Below are 27,620 nucleotides of genomic sequence, written 5' to 3' on the forward strand. Positions count from 1 at the left end.
GAGCGGCGGGGCCCGTGAGCCATGGCCGCTGAGCCTGCGTGTCCGGAGCCTGTGCTCTGCAACGGAAGAGGCCACAACAGTGAGAGGCCCGCGTACCGGGAAAAAAAAAAAAAAAAAAAAAAAAGTGACATATTGAGGATGCTGGCCTGCTTTTGGCACTAAACAGCTACAAGCAAACTGATCCTAATGGTTTTAAGTTTGAGCATTTGGCAGGACTATTTGATAAACTGATACTTTCCTTCTAAGTGTTTTCCCCTTCTGACCTAGATTTTTTTTTTCCTTCTATTTCTCTTTTAGAAAAATCTACATTTTGACAAACCTTTCTAGATCTAGTCATTATATAATTCATACATTAAAAAAAAGAATATTTCAATTTGGAACACTGTCTCCATGAAACTTATTAGTAACAAGATTTCAAATAAAAATTCAGATACATGTTGCCACTGACATATAGTTAGCTACTTTGCTTGCAACAAGTAGCCACAGAGGTTGCTGTCACTACCACAGATCCATCTCCACTCTTCCTTCCTCCCCTCACCTGAGACCAAGAGGCTATTGCCAGGAAAACCATATCAGGAAAGAAGAGGCATTTCTGAATTTCACCAAGTGAAAAGCAAACATACCAAGGGAGCAGGACAGTGTAGGTTGCTACAATAGAAGAGGAGACTCTATGGAGAGATAGAGGAAAAGGATGTGAGACGGGAATATGGAAAGGAGGTACAAACATTACAAAAATTACTTTAGCCACTTGAGATTTTTATCTAACGTCAAGCTTATGCCCAAAAGGTTGAGGAGAAAATGCCATTTTTCTACCCACACTATAAGGAACTAAAAAATTAATGCAAGAAATTAAAATTATTGTTGGTTAGCCTAGAAACCTAGCCACCAGTCATAAGTTTTTATGAGAAAATGGATTCCAAGTTTCAAACGCATTCAACCAACATCTGAGTGCAGTAAACAAGATAGACATGGTCCCAGCTCCCATGTCCAATGGGAAAATAACTAAAAGAAGGTAAACAAGCAAATAACATTACACACTGTGATGGGCACTATGGAGAAAACAAGGTTTGGAGCCAGGAAATAGTTGAGGGTGCACATTTTATTAGATAAGGTGGTTGAAGACTGTGAAGACAAAGCATTTATACCAAATTCAGAGGAAAAGAAGGAGCTAGCCATTCCAAGAGCAAGAGGAAGAACAGTCCAAGAAAGGGAGAATAGGCCCTGACCCAAGAGTGAGCTTATCTTTCTTATTCATACCTCTGGGATCACTATGGCTGGGCAGTAGTAAACCATATGAAAGAGTGGGATAAAATAAAGTTTGAAAAGCCAGACAATGCAGAGGTTTATAGACTCTGGCAAGGAGTTAAGATTTTATTCTCATGTTATAGAAAGCCATCAGTTAGCTTGAAAAGATTCCTATAATTTTGTAGCACAGCCTATTTGTTAACTGAGGAAATGTTTTGATAAATTGTAACAGTAAAAGTGAGTATTTTAAACGTTTAAAAATTCTCATCACCTGGAATTCAGTTTATGTTAATACTGATCACTGTCCTATACCTATTGTAACCTTTCCACTTGTAATCAGCAAATTCCCCTCCTCTGCTATAACCTGGCTCAAATGTGATACTCCTTTCATAGCACTTACCACATTTTGAACTTTTTTTGTTAGATGTTGTTGTTTTTCGGTCTTTTGCCCACACTGGTATGTAAGACACAGGAGTGCAGGGGCCTTGCATGTCTTAATATTCTTTTCCCAGAATCTCAGACCATACCTACCATTAGGTAAGTAATCAGTACTTATTTGTGGAACAATGAACAAATATGGTTCATCTAGTATTTAATGAACACCTAGTTGTTCTAGACCCTTGAGGAAACAGAAGGATTGAAATATGCCATCCATATTCTCAAGCTCAAAGTAGTGGTGGGGAGTCTTGTAAACAGCTAGGTTATACTGTGAACAAAACTGCTGTGGGAGTCCAGAGGAGGGGGCACATATGGTCTACCCAAATTCTTCTTTGTTTAGGCACAAATATTTATGTGAAAAGTCCAACAAAGGTACAAAAAATAAAATCAGAGATATTTAATGAATACCTTTACTAAAATTATACAAAATTCATGGACCTTAAATCTATGATGTAGAACATCTGTGCTATAGCAGCTGAGGATAATAGCATGCTGCCTACATTATTCTTGTGTTCAGCACTGGAGAACACCTGACAAGTATCACACTAAAAAAGGAATCTCCAACTGCTCAGCAAAGCATAAGGTAAGCTTACACAATATCCAACCTGTAGTGTGAAATTCCAGAATTCCCATCCTCCCATGTCTAAGGGTTCCAAGTTTTGAGCTGTGCTGATGCAGCAGTATGTTTACAGTCCTCTCACAGGAATTGGTGACTACACAGCTCTTTCCACTTTTATGGCACGACTAGAGGAAAATACTAATGGCGAACAATATTTGGGAGGCACAGCAAATTATAAAAAGCAAGTTAAAAAAAAACTAATAGGATCACAGGATTACATTCAGCATTATCTAACAAGTGATACATAGAACAAGTTAGCAAAAACAAAAGCCTTTTCAGCAGACTTGGAAGCTAAAACAGTGCTGTGTAACACAATTTAGATCTACTGTTTTGCTGAAGTGAAGTCTTGCATTCCTTAAAAAAAAGGAAGCAACTTCCTCCAGAAACAAAGCCAAAGCCTAGCATTTTGTGGATTATTTTCCTATTCCCTTGAAAGAGCACAGCGTGACCCTCAAAAAGAACATCACCAGCACTTTAGCCAGCTTAAAGAAGTCTACTGCTGCCTAGAAAACACATTGACTATGCAATAAAATATAATTGGGGTTATAAAACAAGTTTACAGTTAAATATCAAACATATAATAGTGTTTATAATGTAAATTTTAAGAGACTGGGTGTGGGAGAGGAAGAAGAATGAAGTTATGAAACCACAGTTGTAAATATTCAATAATAATCTATTAACTGTACAACAAATAAAGACACCTCTGTCAGAACAGGTTAATACAAGAGGCATATTTATCTAGCTTATTTCTTAAATGGCAGGGTTGTAAAGACAAGTTGTACAAGGGGCTTCTGACTAGCTTTTGTTCAGCACAAAACGAATATGTAGCAAACTGCTTTTAGAACTTCAATTTCTGGAATTTTACGTGAACGCCAATGCTTCTAAAGTCCTTACGCCCTAAATGCCTTCACCAGTCTTACTTGGGTTGTTAGTCAATTCAACACTTCCACTAAACACATGCCTACTAGTATGAGAGTAGAAACCGAATCTTTATTCTTTGTTCACTTACAAGACACTAACATTTGTTTAAAGATAATTATGAATTTGCCTACTACCGTAACAAGGATTCATCAATGAACTGACACTTCAAGCAAAATTACATATTAATGCCAATGATGCAAAACGTCAAAAATGACATAAAAACGCCAAGCACCGAAATGGAGAAAAAACAAGTTAAACGTAAAGACCCCATTCATCCAGTATTCTTGGAACACCGGAGAAGACTAGCAAACCCTCCTGTCCTTTCTCCTTCCAAGAATACTGCTGAAATAAACCCTAGCTGGCAACCTCAGAGCTTGTCAATATATCCTGAAATTTCTAGAAAAGTTGCTGACCAAGAAGTGCGGCCCTAACCACGAATCACCAGCACAGTATTCCAAAGGGAAGGCAAATCCGGCACAGGATGTAATACGTTTGTGGACCTGGCAGCACCTGAGCAGGAGGGTGTGGACCTGAGAGCCAAGGTCGGTTCCGCGCGGGCAGCGCCCTCGGCCCGCCCAGACCGGGCCGCCGAGGTTTTTCCCCACCCCGACTCCCAGCACAGCAGCCCCCGCACTCTACCGCTGGCAATGCCCCACATCAATCTCTCCATCCGGGGCCATAGGAGCAATCGCCCCTAGCCCTCCCCACAAGCGCGCGCGAGGCAGGACTGCGTTTGCCTCGCGCGAGTCCATACACGGCTATATTCCAATGCCCCACCCCAGAGCTTGCAGCCATCTCTCCAGCCCTCTTGAGAGTCGTGCCCCCGGACATATCCTTCACACCCTGGCCGTTTTCCCAAGGCCGAGCCCCGCAGCCTTACCCCGGCCCCCAAAAGCACACCCCTGGAAACAGACCTCCGCCTCCAGCCGACTGGGTGACTCTGATCCGCGGCAGCACGTTCACGACACTTTCGCGATTGCCGTAAAGGGATATAGAGTCGGAACAGGCGGCGGCGCGAGCGTGCACCTCCGAGTGGTGAGCGCGCCCCGGGGCCGGCTTAGCTGCTCGGGTGCGCGCCTCGGGGCCCTGCCGCATCTCTGTCCTGCCGGCAGCCTCCGGAGCCGGCAGTCCGTACGGGCAGGGTCATCCAAGCAAGGTAGGCCCAAAAGGGGATGAGGACCGGCCCCAGTTCCCACTAAGGGCTGTGTATCAGAGAATGGGATCGGGCGGGTAGGGACGCGGACGCTGCCGGGAGCCCCCCACCCCCGTGGTGGGCGCGCGAGTCGCGTGCCAGCTCGCCCTGCCTCCAAAGACTACGCTGTGCGACGCGCGAGAGAGGGACCAGGTGCTGGCCGGAGCCGCGGGCTGGCTGCGAGGGGGCCTTGGGGAGGGGGGCGCGGGCCGGGAGCGGGTGCAGGCTGGGCTCAGGTCTCTGCTTCTCACCTTTACGTCGGGGTTCTTGCTCTCTCTCTCCCTAGCTCCCCTCCTCTCCGCGCCCGTTTGCCCCAAGCCCGACCGAGCTCCGCCTCCCGCATCTTTTCCCGGTACCAAACAACGCGTTAATCCAGCTCTTCGTCCAAGTGCTTCGCGCTTCCGGAAGAAGGCAGCGGTGGGTGTAAATAATTCTTTGGTTTTATTTGTTTTAAGGGTTACCGAGAACCTTAGCCCCAGTCCCACGAAACACTCTGGTTGAGTTTGCATTCCCTTTGTCACTCCTGGGCTCAGATTCCTTTTTGTGGGTGGGTGGGGGAAGGGGGAGGAAGGTTTGAAATTGAGGTATGTGGTGACCTTGTGTTTACGCGAAGCTCAGGTCTACGCGGAGTTTTGTCGCGGGGCGCCCAATACAGAAAGGTAAATGGCTGGTCCTTTGTATCCTCACAACCGTGCTTACATTAGGATACATTTACAAAACACCACATTTTTCCAGTTCTCCCAAATTTAAATTTGTAAATCACTACCCAAATGCAGCTTTAATTTGCCGTGCATCATCAGATTCTCCCCGACTTCTCTCCCTGTAACATTTGATCCAACTTGTAAAACAGTTACTTAATTTTCTAGACTATTTAATTTTTAACCGTTACGAGAATATTACATTTGTTAGAAGGACAAATTAGAGTTTAGAAAAATAACCATTTACTATTATGCTTTGCATTGGGCGTGATTCTGTGTACCTAGGGCTTTATTTCTTCACTTGGAATATCCAGAATTTACTTTTTTATTGTTCCTAAGCAGTCACCACTTAGAGGGGACAGCGTAAGGAATTCATCTTTTTACCGGTGGCATTTAAATATTTGTGAAATTCAAAAATTGTAACTGCAGTTCTGATTCACGGATCTTCAAGGAAAGCAGAGATAGGTGAGAGAGGCAAGAACATTTTGTTAAACACTTTTACTACTATATAAAGGTTATTCCTGCATATTTTCAAGTATCTTGAAAAGTTTCTTAAATTGTTAACCATTAAAATTCTAATTTTGCTTGGCTGGCAGTTAGCCAGCCATGCTTCCAGCTTTCCAGTGTGATAATACATAGGCAATAGTAGTCTTCCTCACCTAGTCGGTGCACTTAAATTTCTCAGTAGTCCTTAGCAAACTGGTAAACTATTTCAAGCCCTGCTTTTCCTCTAAATTGTCAGTTTAAATACCTAGAACCCTCAAAGCCTAAGGAGATAGGAATCCAAGGTGATTCAAATATCCAAAGAATGAAGTGTTGTCATTCCCCATCCCTGTGGCTAATTGTGGTTGTACAGAATTGATAAATCACCTTTCATTATTATATTGTATGTTTACTCTGTACTACTCTAAGGAACAGCTACTTTACAAATCAGAATACTGAAACTCAGAGAAGCTAAGTAACTTGCCAGAAATCATACAGCTGGGATGTGATAAAGCTAGGATTTGCACTTAGATAAATCTGATCTTACAGCTGTGTTCTTTCCATTGCGTTACAGGGACTAGTCAGTGCTTTATTTGGCTTAATAATAAGCTATCATTCTTTCCTCATTATTGTCTTTCCTTCTATGGGAAGGAACTCAGTGTTTTTCATTTTATTTTATCCTTTTTGAGATCAGCGAAAGAGGTCTAATGTGAGAAAGGATGAGAAAATTGATATCCCAGATTTAAAATATTATTTAATTCCAGATGGTACATCATTATAAAATACACAAGTATCAACTCTTTAAAGAAAAAGAAAAAAACGTTAATAATGCTATAGCATAGTGTTCTATTAATGAACAATATTGGTGCATTGACTTGAAATTTTATGTTTTAAAAGCCTGTGGGTCGAAACAACCTCTATTTTCTTTGTATGTGGATTTCAGGATTTACAAAAGGTGCAGGTTTGGGCAGATTTGAAGACTGGTATTTTGAGAACTTGTAAAACAGGTAATTTGTCTTTTACATTCTAAAAGAGGAGCAAACATTTATTGACCACCTATGAGAGCATCTTTACATATATTATCTTATTTAGTTCTTGAATAAACCTCTCTGAAGCGGGTATTATTTTAGACCATTTACTGAAAGCTACCAGTATCAGCAGTGTGTTTAGGTTCTTTACTTGTGTTATGTCAGTGTGATTCCTGCAATAATTATCCAGCTCAGTCCAATAGAACTTTTCCACGATGATGGAAATGTTCTATATTTTCACCATCCCATATGGTAGCCACTAGACACCTGTGGCTTTTGAGCACTTGAAATGTGTCTAGTACAACTGAGGAACTGAAATTTTAAATTTTATTTTAATCAATTGAAATTTTAATTTAAATAGCCACATGTGGCTAGTGGTGACTATATTAGACAGTGCAGCTTTTACCAATAATGTTATTGCCATTTTTCAAAGGAGAAACTGGTTCAGAGAAATTAATGAAGTTTGCCCAAGTTTGCACAATTTTATTTAAAAAAACGTTTTTGAGCAGAAAAATGTTTTAGGACTGTTAATTTGGCAGTGCACATAGAATGGATGGAGGGGAAGAAAAAAATAGGCCAAGAGAATTGAGAATCTGATTTGAGTGTTTACACTGGCAACTAGGAAGAAGAATGGTTGCCAATGACTGAAGGTAGAAATGCCGTCATTTAGTGACAACATGTGAGGGCTTTGGATGAGAGAACCTAAGGTTACTCTGAGGCCTTAGAATCTGGATAGCCTGGAAAAACGGTAGTACGAAGAGATCTTCCTCCACTTACAATGGGGTTACGTCTCAATAAACCTATCGTACACTGAAAACATCGTAAGTTGAAAATGCATTTAATACATATAACCTACGGGAACATGGTAGCTTAGCCTAGCCCACCTTAAACGTGCTCAAAACACGTTAGTCTACAGTTGGGCAAAATCATCTAATACAAAGCCCATTTTATAATAAGGTGTTGAATATCTCATGTAATTTATTGAATTCTGTACTGAAAGTGAAAAACAGAATGGTTTTCTGGGTACAGAATGGTGTTAAGTGTATCGGTTGTTTACCCTTGTGATTTTTGTGTCTGCCTGGGAGCTACATCTCGCTGTCACAAGAATATTGTACTGCATATCACTAGCCTGGGAAAAGGTCAAAATTCAAAGTAAGTTTTCGATTGAATGTTTATTGCTTTTGCACCATCATAAAGTGGAAAAATTCTAAGTTGAACTGTTGTAAGTTGGGGATCGCCTGTACTGTTAACTGAAATGGAAAAATAATGAACCTTTTTGGGGTTTATGAGGATTTGATTTGGGTTATTGAGTAATTTTTATAAGCAAGGCCCTCTTGTCTGCTTGGGCAGAGAAGTAAAATCCCTCATCAAGGATTTTATCCACTTCAGACACCCTCCCAAACTTTTATACTATAGAAGATAATGAGCTGTAAGAGATGTGCAAATCAAATATTCTCAGAGGAAGGGGTGTTTATTTCCAGATGCAAAGGGATTAGGGAAGATTGTGTGTGGAAGATGGTATTTCAGCTCAATTTTGAAGAATAGGAAGGATTTGGACATGAAAAAACAATTAAAGGAAGAGGTCATGTGGGAATTCCCTGGTTGCCTCATGGTTAGAATACCCGGCTTTCACTGCCGTGGCCAGGTTCAATCCCTGGTCGGGGAACTGAGATCCCTGTGAGCTGTGTGGGGTGGCCAAAAAAAGTAAAATAAAATAAAATAGGCTCTCCCATTCTACCTAGAGGAAGACAGTGCTTTCCCCCAACTTTGAAATGAACCATCGCCTACTTGTCCCTCCAGTGAAATCCTCCGACATCTATCTACACCACTCCCACTCTCTGACATTATCTCCTACTCTGGAACCTGGCTGGGACCATACCTTCCAACATACCTGAGACTAATGCGACCCACAGAATTCTGGGAGTTGTAGTGTTTTTTCGTTTTTTTTGAAAAAAAGAGGTCATACTTCTAGCAATGGGGTGGACAAAATGTTTTGAAAATCCCTTTTGCCAGAACACCGAAATGCTGAATATATTAGCCTTGTAAATGCATAGCAGTTCACATAGGAAAGAAACGGAAATTCTCAGGACTCAAAAGTCGAAGAGAGCTGACACCAGAGTAGTAAACCAGTAGTGTGTCTCTTTTGGGGCCTTTGAAATAAAGTACAATCAAAGATAAATGATAGGCTACCCCTGTTCACCACCCAAGGTAGAGAGAGAGAATTCATACCCCTTTGACCTCCCAGGTGTACAACTTCCAGAGACACCATTCACATGATACAGTTTGTATAGATGATGCCTGTGTGTTGGGATGACTTTTTCATAAAAAGTAAAATGTAAATATTTCTACTTGAAATTGTACAACTCATGGCCTTGGAGAACCACCTCCCCCCAAATCAGCCAGGACACTCAAAAATCTATACACTCAATGAAAGGTGGGCTAGGAAAAATACCTCCTTCCTGGCAAAGGGGGATCACAAAGAAATTTGTTCATTTTCACCACATCTCCAGGTGGGGGAATAAAGATACCACATAAGAACTTGAAACTACAGGGCCTGTCATCACTCAGATTCAGGGTTCAAATTTACTTATCTACATGGTCTAAAAAACCTGGAAGCCAAGAAATTAAAAGTCGGCCTAGGTTCGTAATGTGCCAGAGTGCCTGGCAAAAGTAAATACAGAACGTCCCTGGAATGATTTACCCTTAATCTAAGCCTCTTAGAATACTCCCAGTTAAGATCATCCAAACAGGAGCTCATAGTCAAAAACAGAAAAACACATGTACAAGGGCTGGCAGAACCAACAAATACGGAACTAGACTCCTAAAGATTTTAGAATCAAATTTATCAGAAACAAAATAACATTTAAAGAGATGAAAGGAGAAACATGAAAGATTTTAGAAGTTAATCAAAATTTATTGAAATTGAGAATTATGTTGGGGAAAGTCCTATAGGAACTTGTCAAGGAACTGTCATGATTAGCTAAACAGAAGAGTAAAATTGATGGAATGTTAAGGGCTGACAGGAAAAAAAAAAACAAAAGAAGAGATTATGACAATTCAGACAGGAAATTACTCAAATCAAGTGTATAATGGTGACTTTAGGGATAAAGGAAAAGAAACTTATTTGGCAAGATTTAAACGTACATATTTAGCAGCAAGTCAAGAGGATCAGAGTAAATGACAAGTACAAGTCAAAAATGGCTGAGGTTTTATTATCTGGAAGGTCAGTCTGAGATGAGGAAGCTGAGCACATTGGAGGATTGTGGAGATTAGAATTGTAAGTTTTTACAGAGTCCATGGGAAATACTAAATTTCAGTCCATCACACTATGAAAAAATACTCCAAATACGAAATTATTTTCACATGCGTAGGAGTAATTTCTAATAATTTGAAAATATTTCTCTATTTTTTAAATTAAATGCATGAAAATACATTAACAATTTCTAATCCTGTTGACCTCATATTACTTACTAACATCGTCCATCTGGAATTTAAGGGAGAAAATGGTGATGAGTGGTATGTGTATATGTAGGCCCTTTCAAGTTTATTGAGGAAGATAAAACCAAACAAGCAAGTAACAGTTAAGTGTGATGAATGACCTGGTTGGGAAAGTGAGCCTGCTGTTGGGAACAAAGCAGGTACACTCAGCTGAAGCTAGAAGAGCTGAGACTTGAAAATGTATAGCAGTTAACTGGTGGTAGTGGGGCAGGAGGGGTGACACTGTAGTAGTCTAGTCATCCAGGCAAAACAACGTGCACAGTTTCAAAGGTGCGCAAGAGGGCATGACACGCTTGACAATCTGAAAGAAGTTTACTGCGGCAGTATAGCATGGTGATTGGTGTTAGACTGGAACTGCCTGAGTTTGAGTCCTGTCTCTACTGCAGCCCTATGACCTTGGGCAATTCTCTTAACCTCTATAATTCTGTTGTGAGGAGTAAACGAGATCATGTATTTAAGGTGTTTAGTAACCTTGCTGACACAGTAAACACTGTGTTTGCTTTTGTAATGATGATGAAGATGATGATAGCTAGGGCAAGGAACTAGGAGCAGACAGAGAACTGGCCAGAGAGGAATACAGAAAGGTTAAGTAGAGATTGGACAATAAAAAGACCTTATAGACATGTTAAAGAGGAAGGACAATTTATAAGGGCATAGAGGAGGCACTAAAAGGTTCTTTGGAGGAGAATAAAGTAGTCAGGTTGGTATTTTAGAATTAGAAGGCTCATTCTGATTTTAAAGTCAAGTCTAGGTGGTTCTAATAATTATCTGGTCAAGAAATGATGGTGATTTAAGTAGGGTAGTGGCAGTGAAGATGGGGGAAGGGGTAGATTTGAGGAAATTTAGGAGGTGGAATAAACAGTCCTTGGTACTTGGTTATGTGTGGAAAGATAGGGGAGAAAGATAGTGTCTAGATATGGCAAGTGGGTGAATCTTGGTTCCATTAACTGAGAAACTGAAGGAGAGCAGGTGTCAGCAGATGGTGTGGGGGGCCATGAGAAGTGAAGGTTGATAAGTACAAGGTTGTGGGATGGGATGGCTAAAGTAGAATAGATGAAATATGTGTGAATAATCTTTTCTAATTTTCTCATCTTTTCTAATTTGTTTTTCTCTGCTTCAGGAGACGTGTTTGAGATGTGGTGGTTTCAGCAAGGCCTCAGTTTCCTTCCTTCAGCCCTTGTAATTTGGACGGCTGCTGCTTTCATATTTTCATATATCACTGCTATAACACTTCACCATGTTGACCCTGTTTTGCCTTATATCAGGTCAGTGAAATGTATTCTTTTATGGAGAATGGTATGTCTCATTCATATTTTAACATTGAACCCAACATTTAATTTTAACATTTTAAAATTCAACTTTTATGTTTCATATTACAACAGTGAAAGGAACATAAAAAGGAAGTTGTATTTGGCTCTTTCTATGTGATAGAGAAATGTGAAGACAGAGGGCTAAGGTTCATTTAGTGAATTGTGACACCTCAGTGCCTTGTCTTCCAAATAACTATTTGAGGTCTCAGAAGATAGACTTGGAATTATTCTCCCCTTACCATTAAAAAATGCTAGAGCAACAATAATAATATTAAAAAATAATGGTAATGACAAACATTAATTGATCCACTTACTGTGTACAAGGTAATGTTCTAAGCATTCTTCAGGTCTTAAATAATTGAATCCTTACAGCCACCCTTTGAGGCAGGAACTATTACACCCATTTGGTAGAGGAGGAAATAAGGTCCAGGGAGATTAAGTTGTTTGTCCAAGGGCACATGACTCAGTAATTAATGGAATCAAGATTCAGTTTGACTTGGCCATTTGATTCTAGAGACTGTGCTCTTACTCTTTATGACATGTTGCCTAGACCTTTCTGACACATTAAGTATCTAAATTTATTGATAATAGTTTTGAAATTTCAAAACTACTCATGATGTAAGTATGGGTACTCAACTGCATGTGCTATGTCCATAACCCTCTTCTCCCCCCCCCCAGTTATAAAGGCAATATGTGCTTATTATAACAAATTTTAAACAGTACTAGAGTGATTATAAAAATAAAAAGTGAAAGACTCTTCCAGCCTCCCTCTGTTTCCTGCCCTTCCAGAGGTGATTAATGGTTTGGTTGATTTCCTTCCAGAGTTTGTTTTGTTTTGTTGTTTGTTGTAGTTGTTTCATTTATTTATTTGTTTACCTTCTGAAAAATAACCTTTCCAACACAGAAAATAGTGAACTTTTAAAGGATGATAAACCAAAAGGCTAAATTTATCTTTTTTAAATGTCAAGAAGAGGTCAGGGCGTTGCCATTACATTTGTTGTTACCACAATGGTATGGTGTAGCGCAAAGGACACCAACAAATTGAGTCCACTTTAGGAAGATTTACAAAATCCAAAGATATTTTAGAATTTAATTTTCCAGTTCTAGGATTAATTTTGATAAGTAGTCACCTCTGTTTACCACTCTGCTAGAGGGACATGCAGCTTAAGGAGCCAGTTCATTCTTTAGTAACTCCAGGAGAGCATACATATTCCTGAGCACCCTTCAGCGTTTTTATTTCCCCTTAGAGAACTTGTCTGTTTGAGTTCTTTTTCAGTTTCAGTTCTCTAATGGTACTGCATGTGATTCTCTGATAGATATAACCCCAGGCACTTCCTTTTCTGTCTCTGTCCTTCTACCTTTTAACTTTTTGCACATGAACTTAGTATTGTTGCACAGGGAACTTTCTCCAACATTCTAATATATTTAAACTCAATGGTACTTATTTTTACTTCTCCTAGGCTCATTTTTTCCATCTGAAAAATGGTTGAGTTAGACTAGATACTCCGCAGAATTCCTTTCAGTTCATAGACCCTATCTAAAAGGCTTAATTATTAAAGTCCCCAAAGGACATAACCAAATATAAATTTCACTTCAAAGACAATTCCACTGCAAGTGTGCTTCAGGTGTTCTCTTAGTTCAAGTAGTGAATGCTCAAGTAGGGTGCATGAGACTAGCCACTGGGGTATAAGAAGAATTTTTTAGAACTTCTATGTATTTTTTATTTAAAAATATTTAAACTTATATTTGGGAATTCCCTGACAGTCTAGTGGTTAGGACTCCACACTCTCACTGCTGAGGGCCTGAGTTCAATCCCTGGTCAGGGAACTAAAATCCCACAAGCCACTCGGTGCGGCCAAAATAAAAAAAACTGTTTAAACTTATATTTAATATGTGTATAATAATATGATAAATAACATATAATGATGATCAGACAATTTTTTTTTGACGGTGTGTGATCAAAATAGTTTGATGACTACTGGGTTGAAGTGCGATGCTGTTGGGTGTTTTCACTTATAGGCCAGTTTGTCATTCTGATCCAGAGCGCACTTAGCCAGCCATCTCAGAAGTGCGCACTGTTATTTACTTATGGGGTAATCCAAAACAGGAGCATCATTTGGAATATGACTGTTAAAATTATGGATTTTTTTTCTGATTATAAGAATAATACATATGCATTATTCTTGAAAACTTGAAAGGTAGAAGGAACAACAACAACGAAACATAATCCCCACTCCCTGAAGATGATCAAAGAGTAACAAAATCTTTTGTGTCTGAAGAAACATTTTAGAGTGGGAAGGAGCAATCCTTAGAATTCATATTTGATGCTTTACTTTTCCTAAACCTAATCCAAATATTCGCCAAATCTTATTGATCCCTTAGCAGATATGACTTTCCATTTCTTTTTTATTCCCATTACATTGTCTGAGTTGAGATCCTTCTTACCTCTTTCCTATAGTACTTCAATTTGAGGCTAAAGACTTTGTCTTTTTAGTCTTTTCAGTAGTTTGAGAGAAGGGGAAGGAACTAACATTTACTGGGTGTCTCTTGTGTGTCTGCTGCTGTGCTAGACACTTCACATGCACGACCACAGTTTCTTTTCCTCATGTTGATCTGATGAGGCTGGGAGGGAATTGATAGCCCCATTTCGCAGATAGGGAATCATCTTAGGTATATAAAAGAATGTTCTCAAGGTTCCCCAGTTAGTAGTAAATGGTGGGCTATTAATCAGGATCTATGCATTTCACCCTGCGCTGAAAGACAGGCATGTAACAGACACATTGCAGCACAGCGTGATCTGTGATTTTAGTAGAAGTCTGGACTGAAAGCTGTGTGAGTCAGCAAGGCTGTCTTGAATGGAATCTCTAGAAGGGCAAGGGCTTGGTCTCTTGTACTTAACCAGTGTTCCTGTCCCTAAAATGCTGTCTGACAATGCTGGTAGGTGCTTGATAAATATTTTTTAAAATTAATCAGGAAACGATTAGGTGTTAATTGAATTATAGGCAGAGAATAACAGACACCAAAAGAATCATGAAAGGTCCTTTGGTGTTTAGGGAATATTCAGGTGAGACAGGTAAACACACCGCCTGACTGATGTGAGTTAATAACGCAGCCTTAACATAATAAGGATAGCTTTTTTATCAATTCATAGTGATTTCTAGTATGTGAAAAAGAAATAACCTTAAGTGATATAAGAAAAAAGTGAACAAGGCGAGCTCAAATTATCATGTTCTTTTTATAAAATTATGTAAGAGTTGAGCTCATAGATTTATAAAAAGATAAAGGATTTGAAATAACCCCTTTTGTTTCTTATCCCTTAGAAGAAATACATGTATGTACTAAATCTAATATGAGAAATCCTCATACCTTTTGTTTTTTCTTTCAGTGACACTGGTACAGTAGCTCCAGAAAAATGCTTGTTTGGGGCAATGTTAAATATTGCGGCAGTTTTATGTAAGTAGTGAGAGTGGTTTTAACAATCAAAATTAATAGCTCAATTTCCCTTTTCTTCTTTCAACACTGTTGGGTTATTTATTTTACTTTCTAGTTACAATTGAAGGAATGCTATCACTAAATCACTGATCACAGATATGTTTCTTTTAAAGTAAAAACAATTTCTAGAAATGCTAAATTATGGAAATAAATCTTTTAAAAATACCTATAAGGCTATTTGACTACTATAGAAATAGAAGTTGTAAAGTATAACCAAATATACTTGCTTATAGAAGTTGTAAAGTATAACCAAATATTCCTTGAGGCCCTAAGTGGATTTCTTAAGCAACCAGTAAAGGACAAAGAGCTGTAAACACACTGACCACAGCTGACCCCAACAAAATTCCTTTAAGATAAATATTTCAGAAGTTTGAGAATAGCTGTGGAACCACGTTTTGATTTTTGAGTGATATTCTAATGCCAAAGAAATGGAGTTCTACTACAGTATTTTACATTCCTGTTCATTATTTTTTGAAATTAATTAATTAATTTATTTATTTATTTTTGGCTGCGTTAAGTCTTCATTGCTGCACGTGGGCTTTCTCTAGTTGCAGCTAGTGGGGGCTACTCTTCGTTGCGGTGCGTGGGCTTCTCACTGCTGTGGCTTCTCTTGTTGCGGAGCCTGGGCTCAAGGCACATGGGATTCAGTAGCAGTGGCACTCAGCCTCCATAGTTGTGGCGTACAGGCTTAGTTGCTCCACGGCAGGTGGGATCTTCCCGGACCAGGGATTGAACCCATGTCCCCTGCATTGGCAGGCGCATTCTTAACCACTGCGCCACCAGGGCAGTCCCTGAACCAATTTTTTAATTAATGGTTTACTAAAATAATACTTCTTCCATCAATTGTGATTGTTTTAAATATTTGCATTTTTCCATATATGTTTATTATTTGGTCAGGTCAAACATTGAAGTTAAAAAAATGATTCTTAACCAATAAGGACAGTCAAGTGGGGTTTTTCTTCTGTGTAACTGACTGCTATATTTGACTGAGCCAAGTTGTAGTAATTTGAAATAAAATGAAATGGGAGCGAGGCAAATAATCCTTCGGTGTTTTTTGCCTATGTTCATTTTATACGTATTCTAGAACTAATTACTTTAGACTTTAGTGCTAATCATATGGAATATTTTGTGTTTTATGTAAAATTTATTACTAGAGATTTTCAGAAAACATCAAACTTATCTCTTAAATTTTTGCTAAATTTTTAAAAATAAATTATTTATTTATTTTTGGCTGCGTTGGGTCTTCGTTGCTGCGCGTGGGCTTTCTCTAGTTGCGGCAAGCGGAGGCTACTCTTCGTTTTGGTGCACGGGCTTCTCACTGTGGTTGCTTCTCTTGCTGCGGAGCATGGGCTCTAAGTGCACGGGCTTCAGTAGTTGTGGCATGCAGGCTCAGTAGTTGTGGCTCGTGGGCTCTAGAGCACAGACTCAGTAGTTGTGGCGCACAGGCTTAGTTGCTCCGTGGCATGTGGGATCTTCCCGCACCAGGGCTCCAACCTGTGTCCCCTGCATTGGCAGGCAGATTCTTAACCACTGTGCCGCCAGGGAAGCCCTTTCCTAAATATTTTTAATATGAGGGCTACGGGAGGCAAACGACTTGCTCAGTCACACAGAGATAGCAGTAGTTTCACAATGCAACCTTAAAAGTTCTTTAAAATCTACAGCGTTTTTTTTTTTTTTTTTTTTTGTTTTTTATTGTTTTTTCTTCTATCAGATTAGCTTTAAAAGGAAACTCTATGTTTCTGGATAGCAGTGACCTTTGTCACTGCTCTTTATTAGCAACTTTATTCCTTAGTTATTTATTACTTTGTTGTTTTTCCGATTATCTCTTCCCAGGCATTGCGACCATTTATGTTCGTTATAAGCAAGTTCATGCTCTGAATCCTGAAGAGAGTCGTATCATCAAATTAAACAAGGCTGGCCTTGTACTTGGATTACTGAGTTGTTTAGGACTTTCTATTGTGGCAAACTTCCAGGTTTGTGTTTTAGCTCAGCACGGGTATTTTCCTGAAGTACATAAAAATACATGCTAGGAAAGAAAACCTGAAAGATTCAGTTACATGTAGTTATTGTTTTTTTGCCTTAACAAAATGGAATCCACTGCCTTTAAATTACTTGACCCTCTTAGAAATTAGAAAAATTCATTCTCAGTAATCTCCTAAACAAATACAAATTATTATAACTTTTTAAAGATCCTCGGGACTCTTTACTTACTAGATTCTTTATTACTACTTAGTTGGAGATTACTCTAAGACCAGAGAGAATTGACATAAATTATAAGTGACACAATTACAGACTTAAACTCTTTTTTTATTATGCCTAACAAGTTACACTCATTTACCTATTTTATATTCTTGTTTAGATGTTCCTGTTTATTGCCTGCATCCCTAGGTGCCCAGCCACTTATATGAGGAAGTAAAGGGAGGAGCTATAGCTTTTCCAGTTTTTTTCTCAGGGAATTCTTTATGTTAAGGTAGCAGTCAGCCTTCAGCAAATATTTGCAAAGTCTCCACGTTCCTTTCTACTGACATTCTTTCAGAGGAGTCTTTGGTAATTCCAGCTGCATCCTAAGCATATGGTGCTTTTTTTATTAATCCCTGCAGTCTTTATAGTTTCAATTTATACATTTGATAACCTGTTTAGACATCTAGTAACTATTCAGACATACAGACACACCCTCATCATACAAATACATGTATAAAGGCATATTCCATCTCTCTTTTTTATTCAAAGTTCTCCATTCCTATAATGCTTCTGATTGAACGCTCCTATTTTTCAGTTTTTTAGTAATGGTTAATACTAGTAAATTCTATAAGTATAATCCACGTGGATATTAGGGTAATGCCTGCTGCTATAACAAAGTCCAAAATTTCAGTGTCTTAACACAATTGAAGTTTGTTTAATTTTTATTGGAGTATGGTTGCTTTATAATGTAGTGTTAGCCGCCACTGCACAAGAAAATGAATCAGCCATACACATACAGCACAATTGAAGTTTATTTCTTACATTCGTGCATCCAGTGCAGGTATTTTTGGTTGATAGGTGGCCTTCCTCCCACAGTGATTTAAGGCCCAGACAGTGTCCATCTTTGGGCCCTGCAATTCCCTAAAACTCTGTGGTCTTCTGCATCTAGCTGCCTGAAACACTCAAAGAGAACATGGAAAATTCACCCCTACTTCTTAGAAACTTGGACCTGGCAGTGACTCGCATCATTCCACTGACATTCCTTTTTGCTAGATGTAAGAGGGGCTGGGAAATGTAATCTTGCTGGGCATCAGTTCCCAGGGCAACTCTATACTATGGAAGGGACACAAAAACTTTTGTGGACAACTAGCTAGCTGTCTACCACAAATAGGGTCCTGCCTTCCCTAATCAGTTTGTATAGCTCAGTGTTTAAAAAATGCATTTGGGGGTTTTTAGTATATGGATAGTGATTCTTTTCTCCAGTTATCCCTTGATCAGTTTAACAATATCTCTCATGACTGTATGGTAAAAATGGATTCCACAGTGACCTCCACATATAACATACTACTTCTGTTAGTAACTGATACTTTTTTACACAGCCCAGTAAATTCCAGTGGCAGTTCCTAATAGCACCCATGCAAACTGCCTTTCTCCCTTTAGATAGTCAGCTACTAAAACAGTTTATATTTATATACATTCTTCGTTTTGTTTTCAGCTTTCATTCTAATTCATGTTCATCACAAGGGTCCCATTGACCTTGTAATTTTGAATCAAATTACTTTTTCCTCTTGAAAACATCTATTTTCATGCACTTCAGACCTGTTGAGTGAATATGCTCTACGTCTTTTACTGATGGATTCATTGCTGGACCCTATTTATAAGCAGACCCTGTAGCATTACCTACATATCAAACAGTTCTCCTTCCTTCCTTTCTAATGTAAACTTTCACTGCTTATTTAAAGTGGTGAGTGCATTGTCTCTTTCTCCTGTCCCCACTTCTCTCTTGCAGAGACAAACTCTAGTTGATTCATATATGGAAAAATTGTATGCAAACCAGGTCTATAAATGGTTTACAGTTAGCTTAACTTGGAAGAGAGGCAAGCACTTTGTTTTAAAGTAGGGACTTGTTGGTTTTATCTCTTAAATATTTCTTGAAAGCATCTGCTTCTCTCCATTTTCATTTCTGTTGTCTCTACCATCTCCTTCTCCACCAGTTTAGATTTCATCACTTCTCCTCTGGATTACTGCCCTAGCCTCCCTAATAGTTCCTCTGCATTCACTGTTACATCCCTTTAATTTGATGCCTCAGCCAAAGTAATCTTTTGGAAATATATGTACACCTCATTCTGTTTCCTTGTAACCCTGCTTAAAGCTCACAGGTCCAAGGTCACATGAAAAGAGATAGAATCAAGAGAGCAAAAAAATAATTTGTTAAACTGCCAAACTGCTTAATTAACTCAAAGGTCTTTTGTGATCTGGCTACTGTCTACCTGTCTGGCCTCATTCTACATCATTCCCCCTCCTAATATTGTACATAACACGGGTCTTTCTGTGTTCCTTAAATAAGACCGGTTTACTGTGTTTCATACATTGTTTCTTCTGTTGCACATTCCACAGCCCCAAGCCTAAATAGATGTAGGCAGACTATATTTCCTCAGGGAAGTCTTTTTTGTCAATAGATTTCCTCCTATATATTTCAAGTTTTCTTTCTTTGTGTTCTCCAAGCCTCTGGAAACTAATTCTGTGCAGCACTTCTTATAGTCTAATTTTTTAATCTATGTTTTTTTAGATTTATTTTAAAAATTTTTAGTTGATATATTTCCATTAATTATAGATCAGTGGTTTTGTTCACCATTGTATATCCAGCACCTAATATAGTACTTAGCCCAAAAACTCTGACTTAAAAAAATACCTATTTAATTTCTTTGAAAACAACTGTGTATAAAAACACGCAGCAAGGGACTTCCCTGGTGATCCAGTGGTTAGGACTCCACACTTTCACCGCTGAGGGCCCGGGTTCGATCCCTGGTCGGGGAACTAAGATCCCGCAAGCTGCACAGCCAAAAGAAAAAAAAAACATGCAGCAAAACAAATATGTGTCCTCAGTGCCTAGGAATATTTCCCTTCCTAATGTCTACTGAAATAAAAACGTACAATGTGAGGGATGTGAACTGCAGTTTTATCTGGGGACTTACTGAGGACAATAGCCCAGAGGCAGCCTCTGAGATAGCTCTGAGAGACTGCTCCAAAGAGGTTAAAGGGGGAGGTCAGCATATATGTGTTATTGGAGAAAGGGTACGTGCTGTCCAACACACATCTCAGTAGAAGGTGGCTGCTAGTCACAAGGCACAGATATCTTAATGATTTTAGTGCTTTTCTAAGTATGGGAAGATGCAAGAAATTGGGTTCATAAAATTGTCTCCTGAAAACATCTAACTGTCTGAAGGCCTGTTCTGCCAGTTTCCACAGAGCAGAGTGCCTCATTCCTGATCTCTGCCCTGAGCTCCTTTCAGAGTTTGTTGAAGGTCATAGTGCTTTTCTAAGTATGGGAAGATGCAAGAAATTGGGTTCATAAAATTGTCTCCTGAAAACATCTAACTGTCTGAAGGCCTGTTCTGCCAGTTTCCACAGAGCAGAGTGCCTCATTCCTGATCTCTGCCCTGAGCTCCTTTCAGAGTTTGTTGAAGGTCAATGACTACTGTGGCTAATGACTCAATCCTTGTAGGGCCAGATGGCGAGTGACATCCTTTAGTTGGCACTAGGATATTTATCCTCAAGGGATAACTAGGCAGAAATCTATGTTAATTTTCTAGGGCTGTCATAACAAAATACTACAATTTGGGTGGCTTAAAAATAACAGAAATCTATTCTCTCAGAGTTTAGGAGGCCAGAAAGCTGATATCAAGGTGTTGGTAGGTTGGTTCACTTTTGGGGGCTCAGAGGGAGAATCTATTCCATGTCTCTCTCCCAGCTTCTAGTAATTCTTGGCATTTCTTGGCTTGTGGCAGCATAACTCTATAATTTATGCCTCTGTTGTCACATGGCATTCTCCCTTCCTAGAAAATTTATCCTCATGGAGACTTTGGAAGGAATAAAGATTAGTTCTTAAATTTCGTTAACTGCTTTTAGATGAAGATTACAGGCCACTCAATACATAGTTTTTAAGTTCTATAGCAAACATTTGCCCCTGAACACACATATCTCTAATTTTTCTTGTCTTTGTCAAAGAATACATTTTTGTCTTTGTTAAATGATATATTTTTAAAGAAGATAAAATCGTGACTTTTGTACATGTCAAAGATTGTATTTAATTTATTAATGAGAGGAATAGTGGGTAATACAAACCAGTTCAAAAGAGAAATCAAAGTACCACATATTTATAGTCAGATAAGAAATGCTCAAATGAATTTACAGATAGATGCAAAGCTAGCAAAACTGGTCGTTATTCACAGAGTGATAGTCAGTTGCATTCAATAGGACACAATATGCATTTCTATTCATATGGATTATTTGTGTTATTATGCATTTTCAATAAGTTAATTTTTGTCTATACACATAATGTCCATCATTGCACAAGTTCTCTCTGCAAAATAGCCTAATCAAAGACAAGTAAAATTCACACTTCTGTAGAACCATTCCCAGAGGCTCTAGTATTGCACTGAAAGAATAATCTCTTGCCCGTTTCAAGATCTTTTGCTGTTTTCCTAGTCTCTAAAATGACAAAATTGAGTGGATTAAGCAGAAGTGCTGGCCAGTTAAAACCAGTTTTATATACCTCTCTTTTGATTATAAAAATACAGTAGTAAATGCGCTCCATTCTTTATTTTTCTTTTTAACTACAGGATTTTGTTGATGGAACTGTGTACTGATCACATGTGGGCATTGGTCAGGCTATATCTGTATTTAGCTTCATCAATATGTGAATGAAAAGTTGCCTGCCATTTCAGTAAACAGAGGGTATTGCAGCCATCAAGCCACTACAGCCACCTGGGCGGTGAGCCCTGAGGAAATTCAGGATGGAGACAGATGGGTGGCCTGCAGCCACCCACCAACGGTGCACCCTGAGGGGACTCAGGATGGGGCTGGATACTGGCCCTAGACAGCTAAGGTGCTTATCAATGGAATGATTTCAGTGAGCCCGGACTCTTGCATCTTCCCAAACACAGAAAAGCACAAAATTAATTTGAGATACCTGGTTTTCTTTAATTAACGGTAATCTTCTTTGTTGCAAAAGTCCTATATGTCCTGGCTCCTCCCTTTTGTCTTGAAGCAGTCCCTTAGAGCCATCTGAGAGGCTGCCTCTTGGACTTGAAGTCTTCAGAAAGTCTGCCAAATAAAATATAATTCTCAGCTTTTAGGTTGTGGTTTTTTTCCTCTTCAGTCGACAAATATATGTGAGAATTTTTTTTTTTTTTGCGGTACGCGGGCCTCTCACTGTTGTGGCCTCTCCCGGCGTGGAGCACAGGCTCCGGATGCACAGGCTTAGCGGCCATGGCTCACGGGCCTAGCCGCTCCGCGGCATGTGGCATCTTCCCGGGCCGGGGCACGAACCCGTATCCCCTGCATTGGCAGACGGACTCTCAACCACTGTGCCACCAGGGAAGCCCCAAGAATATTTTTAAGGAGAAAAATTCACCCATATTCTTGCTCTTTGCCCTAAAATAGTCAATTTCATTTTTGCAGCCTTTATCCATATATCTATATATATATATATATAGGTAAATTCACATGAACCAAGAAGATATTACCATTTTGTATTATGTTTTATGGGTGCTGAATGTTTTTTTTTCTCTGTTACCCAGAGTGGTAGTAACAATGACTTTTTTTCCCTTCCCAATGCTCATAACTTATTGCCAGTTAAAATACCCCAAACCTTATCGAAGTAGCACTTTCTCCAAAAGGAAACCAATGCCATCAGCAAATAAATTGTTACCTTTTATTTCTTTATAGTAGAAACGTCTTACACCTTCAAATAAAAAAGTGGACTCTGAATTAGAACAGTTGATTGTAGAAGGAGGGAACCAACCCCTAACCTAACCTCTTTTCTGTTACCTTCATCATACCCTCTTTACCAAGTGCTGCATAGTACCTTCTCAAGCAAATGACATACAGCATCAGTTTAGAAAAATACAATTCAACCAAAGGCCTTTGATAGTAGAATTTTTGGAGAACTACTGTCACCACTTTTAAACGGGCATATAGAGTAAAAAGTAAAATGTAAATGGATAGTGATAAGAGTAAGGCAAAGGAAAAAAAATTAATTAAAAAGTAAAAACAGAGTAAGGTAAAGGAGAAGATAACTACAATTTATGGTAATCCCTCATTGTATAATTTATCAAAACCAATCAAACTAGAGACAAGGGGGGATGTTTTAATTTCTTGAGCCTTTAAATTGCATTTAGATTTTAATTAGGTTTAAGTTGAGACTCCCTACTCCCTGCATTCCCAAGCATCCTAGTCCTCTTTAACTTGTTCTACTCTTTCTATAACCCGTATCACCATTTAGTATACTATGGAATTTACTTATTTCTAAAGTTTATTATTTAATGTGTAAATGAATAATTACTATCATGTTTTCAGTAGTAGCATATGAAGTAATTTGGATTACTGTAATTCTCAGGTTTATGCTGAGTACTGAAGGAAAATTACTTCAGGAAATAATTTGTAGAATCTGCAGAGCTTTTCCACTCAGTGAATGTCCTATTGAAATCGCTGGGCTTGTGCTTTTAAATATTTTGTTGTCGATGCGTTTGGGGTTTCTTTTATTTACTTATTTCTTCCTTTTACTTCTCAGAAAACCACCTTTTTTGCTGTACATGTATGTGGAGCTGTGCTCACCTTTGGCATCGGCTCATTATACATGTTTGTTCAGACTATCCTTTCCTACCAAATGCAGCCCAAAATTCACGGCAAACAAGTCTTCTGGATCAGACTACTGTTGGTTATCTGGTGTGGAGTAAGTGCATTTAGCAGTATCCTTTGCTGTAAAACGTGGCTACACTTGGAATTGAATAACAAAACTTAAGTGAACATTGTTGGCATATCGTTAAATAGGCCTTTTGTGGGTGATATTCTTGGGTTTAGTAAACCCTAAATTAAAGAATTTGAAACATGAAATTCAAATTTTTACATGAGACCTAGTGACTGAGCTAGAAACAAAGATAATGTCTAGCCTAATCATACTTCAATGATAGGAAGGATGAGTTAGTGCCCTCCTTGAGAACAATTATTGTAGCAAAAGCTTATGATAGAACTAATGAATTATTGAGCAAAGAGGGATTGACTATGCATCATAGTAATCTTCTGGGCACATTTTAAATTTTACTACTGCCATGTAACATGAAGTCTTCATGGGTTTGGACCTTGGAAACAAATGTATGTGTAATCCTTTTAGATCTTTAAAAAGATTTTTGTTTTGTTTTAAATTAAACTTGCAGGTCTTCCCTGAGATTCTTCCTTGACTTACTTTTTTTACAGTGCTGACTTGTTCATCACTTTTGTACAGTGGCAGTTTTGGCGCTGATATAGTACAGAAACTCCATTGGAATCCTGAGGACAAAGTAAGAACTGAGAGTCTATAAAACTTAGTTTTATAGTAAAGATGACTGTTTTGGCTGATTTTGATGTATTTTTCATTTCACTACTAACAATGAAAGTTTTTCAGTAGAAAAATCATTGAAGTATTAGGATTATTTTCTATAAATGATAGAGTTTATGTAGAGCCATCCATATTCTCCTGTCACTTTGTGGTCTGTGAACATTTTCAAGATCTAAAGAGAATTGTGATGGCAAAGAGTTTTCTCAGAAATTGACTCCTCTAAAGGTGGATATAGTATGCAATATACCTGACTGAAATCTTTTATTAGTAGAATACTTGTTTTCTGAATTGAAGAATATTTCTTTTCCTACTTTTTGTTATCTGGAAGTTTATTATTATGGACTCTGCATTTGGGTTCCAATATAGTGGATATCTGAATGGACATAACATCTCTGATACTGAGAAAAAGCTAGGTGGGACATATACTTGAATAGGTAATAAAATGAGTTCATCTGTTTTCACAAACCACTCAGATGGCATTTTATTTTAAATTATTTTTAAAGAATCAGCCCTAGAGAGGACATGTTTGTGAAAATGACTAAATGAAATAATTTACTAAGTTCTTCTAATTAGAATCCATATATTATTTAGTGCTCAGAAAATAGCACTAGTCTTCCCTGGTGGTGCAGTGGTTGAGAGTCCGCCTGCCGATGCAGGGGACACGGGTTCGTGCCCCGGTCTGGGAGGATCCCACATGCCGCGGAGCGGCTGGGCCCGTGAGCCATGGCCGCTGAGCCTGCACGTCGGAGCCTGTGCTCCGCAACGGGAGAGGCCACAACAGTGAGAGGCCGCCGTACCGCAAAAAAAAAAAAAAAATAGCACTAAGTTTATCATGAGCATCGTTTACTTAAATTTTTTTTAGTGGCATTTAATGACTCGTGGCTTTGGGAAACGTAGTAACTTCTTGGTTGTAGAGTAGAAGTTCTCCTGTCTTAGTTATTCAAATGAAAATTTTATTTGCTGTGGATGAAACTATGATAGATCATTTAGGACTTTTTCTAATGTCTGCCTTTAATTCTAGAGATACGTTAAATAAACCAGGGGTTGATATTCAGAACACAGATTGGTTTATAAATATTACAGGTTTTTTATTTGAGAAAAATTATAGATCATTTGAATGAAATTTCATAGAATTATTCTTTTTTTGTTGTCACTTAAGGGTTATGTGCTTCACATGATCACTACTGCAGCAGAATGGTCTATGTCACTTTCCTTCTTCGGTTTTTTCCTGACTTATATTCGTGATTTTCAGGTAAGAAAATGTAGAATTAGATTTATGCAGTCAAACCTTCTTCAGGTGGAATAAGAAAGCTTTCTATAGCAACTCTTGCCTTTTCAAAAATTAACTTCTTAAGCAGTGATGCTGGAAGAGGAACTTCTCAGGTGAATTGTTTCTGTGTTTCGAGAAATAGTGTTTTGTTAGCAAGGTCCAGTCTTTGCACAATTTTCAGAAATTCAGAGAACTTTTATCAACTCTGCCTACATTTACATAGGCCATCCTCAACATTTAGTTTTACCGATTCCTCATAGAAACCAAAGAACACCAAGGAACTTCTGAGGAAAGAAGCTTATTTTTCCCAATTCTGTTGGTACTACAGCAGTACAACAGCTGTCTCTCTCTTGTTACTCATGAAAATTGATTTACATTCCTAATCCCAAAAGATATTCCTCAGAAAATATTGAACATGTGATCTGTCTTTAAGGAGCAATCTTCTGTATGTAATGTTCTTTTCTGTTCCAGAAAATTTCTTTACGGGTAGAAGCCACTTTACACGGATTAACCCTCTATGACACTGCTCCTTGCCCTATTAACAATGAACGAACACGGCTACTTTCCAGAGATGTATGATGAAAGGACAAAATATACCTATGGTGATTATGATTCTCAGGGATTGGGGAAATATTCATGAAAGTTACTTATTCTGCTCTGAAATTTTCAACCAGTTAAGGCTGACAGTGACATCAGAGAATCCTGATAATCAAGAGACATGAATTAAGCCATTTGATGTTGTTTTAAAGGATATCTTCAAGAGGACCATGAAAAAACATTTATGCCTATACTTTTTTATCCCAGAAAATAAAACCAAAGGACTACAAAATTGTAGATTTTTTTCTACTTTTTTAAGAGAAACAACCAGAAGTGCACCAAGCAGTCTGCAAAATCCAGCTTTTCACATTTTTAAGAACATTACAAACCATGTTTTGTTTGGAGCACTTATGTGAGATATGTTTCAGGACCCCAAATAATCAGCAATGCTCAACAACTCCTTTAAAATTGGGTTTTGAAGTAATAGTTTTACCATATTAATACATTTCTTATAGTCTTTATAAAATGTATTTCCTCTGGAATCCAACTTTAAAGGGAAGCAGACCTGAATTCATGTGAGCACTTTTATTGCTTAAGCTTTGCACAAGAGATTCTGTAGATTTTGATTTGATTCCTGCCACAAGGCCAGATAGTATGCTAACTGGTCTATACACATGCTTGTGATAGTTTCATGAAGCTTAGTCTCTGATATGAGATTTTAATTACTAATAAATGAGAAAAGTAGCTATAGGTAAATTTACTCCAGTTGTGTTTTGCATAAAACAATGGTTAGTGTTCCTACACAAGTCTGAGAAGTTTGTGAATAACAGCAAGTATAATTAAAATAAAAGTCACCTCAACTGCACTCAAGAGTGTCTGAAGATTTTCATTTAAAGTAAATTATAATTACTTGAAAAAGTAGCCTTGAACAGGCAAATGGTGAGCCTTTTTTAATGGGATGTGAGCTTTGTATTATACAACCCAAATTCTAAAGGACAATATCAGCAATCCAGAAAAACTAGGTACAGAATAATTGTGATACATGCATCTACCAAAATAATTTTCTTTCTCTTTGGTCATGCAAGTGATTGGATAGCTTCTACTTGGATCCCTATCTGTGCAGATAGAGAATGGTTTACAGATCCCAGATAAAATTCAAAAGAAGAAAATGCTCATCTGGAAGGTGCCCAGTGACAAACTGGTTTGCAAAAGAATCTCTGACGAAGATTAACAAGGTTTATCTTTTTAGAAGAATTGGGTCCATGGCCAGAATAAAAGATGGTAAGAAAAAGTTTAAAGTGTAAGAGGGAGCAATTTAAGGAAAAATGGT

At 38.5% G+C, this 27,620-nt stretch overlaps 2 protein-coding genes across 8 annotated transcripts in view; one reads left to right on the forward strand and one right to left on the reverse strand.

Moving 5' to 3' along the window:
* Positions 1-4,185, reverse strand: part of CEPT1 (choline/ethanolamine phosphotransferase 1) — a 38,963-nt gene extending 34,778 nt beyond the window's left edge. The window contains exons 1-2 of one of the 5 annotated variants that reach the window (XM_028489016.2): positions 4,138-4,181; positions 624-668 (exon numbers count right to left, since the gene is read on the reverse strand). The gene's annotated coding sequence lies outside the window, so the exon portion shown is untranslated. Of the gene's footprint in view, positions 1-623; positions 669-1,645; positions 1,713-4,103 lie in introns of those variants that run through there. The other 4 variants (XM_028489017.2, XM_007101692.3, XM_007101693.4 and 1 more) reach the window with 4 other exon arrangements.
* Positions 4,186-4,234: 49 nt separating this feature from the next.
* Positions 4,235-27,209, forward strand: DRAM2 (DNA damage regulated autophagy modulator 2). Of its 3 annotated transcripts, XM_007101695.4 has the most exons (10): positions 4,235-4,379; positions 4,702-4,832; positions 6,540-6,603; positions 11,243-11,387; positions 14,818-14,885; positions 16,758-16,897; positions 23,680-23,857; positions 24,363-24,445; positions 25,643-25,735; positions 26,225-27,209. In XM_007101695.4, exons 4-10 carry the CDS (start codon positions 11,257-11,259, stop codon positions 26,330-26,332), a joined length of 801 nt encoding a protein of 266 aa, XP_007101757.1. In that variant the 5' UTR covers positions 4,235-4,379; positions 4,702-4,832; positions 6,540-6,603; positions 11,243-11,256; the 3' UTR covers positions 26,333-27,209. The 3 variants fall into 3 exon arrangements, with proteins under 3 accessions (XP_007101757.1, XP_007101756.1, XP_028344823.1); XM_007101694.4 differs by lacking the exon at positions 6,540-6,603; XM_028489022.1 differs by lacking the exons at positions 4,235-4,379; positions 4,702-4,832 and adding an exon at positions 5,563-5,578.
* Positions 27,210-27,620: the final 411 nt, after the last annotated feature.

The sequence above is a fragment of the Physeter macrocephalus genome, chromosome 4 (genome assembly GCF_002837175.3).
Source record: "Physeter macrocephalus isolate SW-GA chromosome 4, ASM283717v5, whole genome shotgun sequence".
Taxonomy (NCBI): domain Eukaryota; kingdom Metazoa; phylum Chordata; class Mammalia; order Artiodactyla; family Physeteridae; genus Physeter; species Physeter macrocephalus.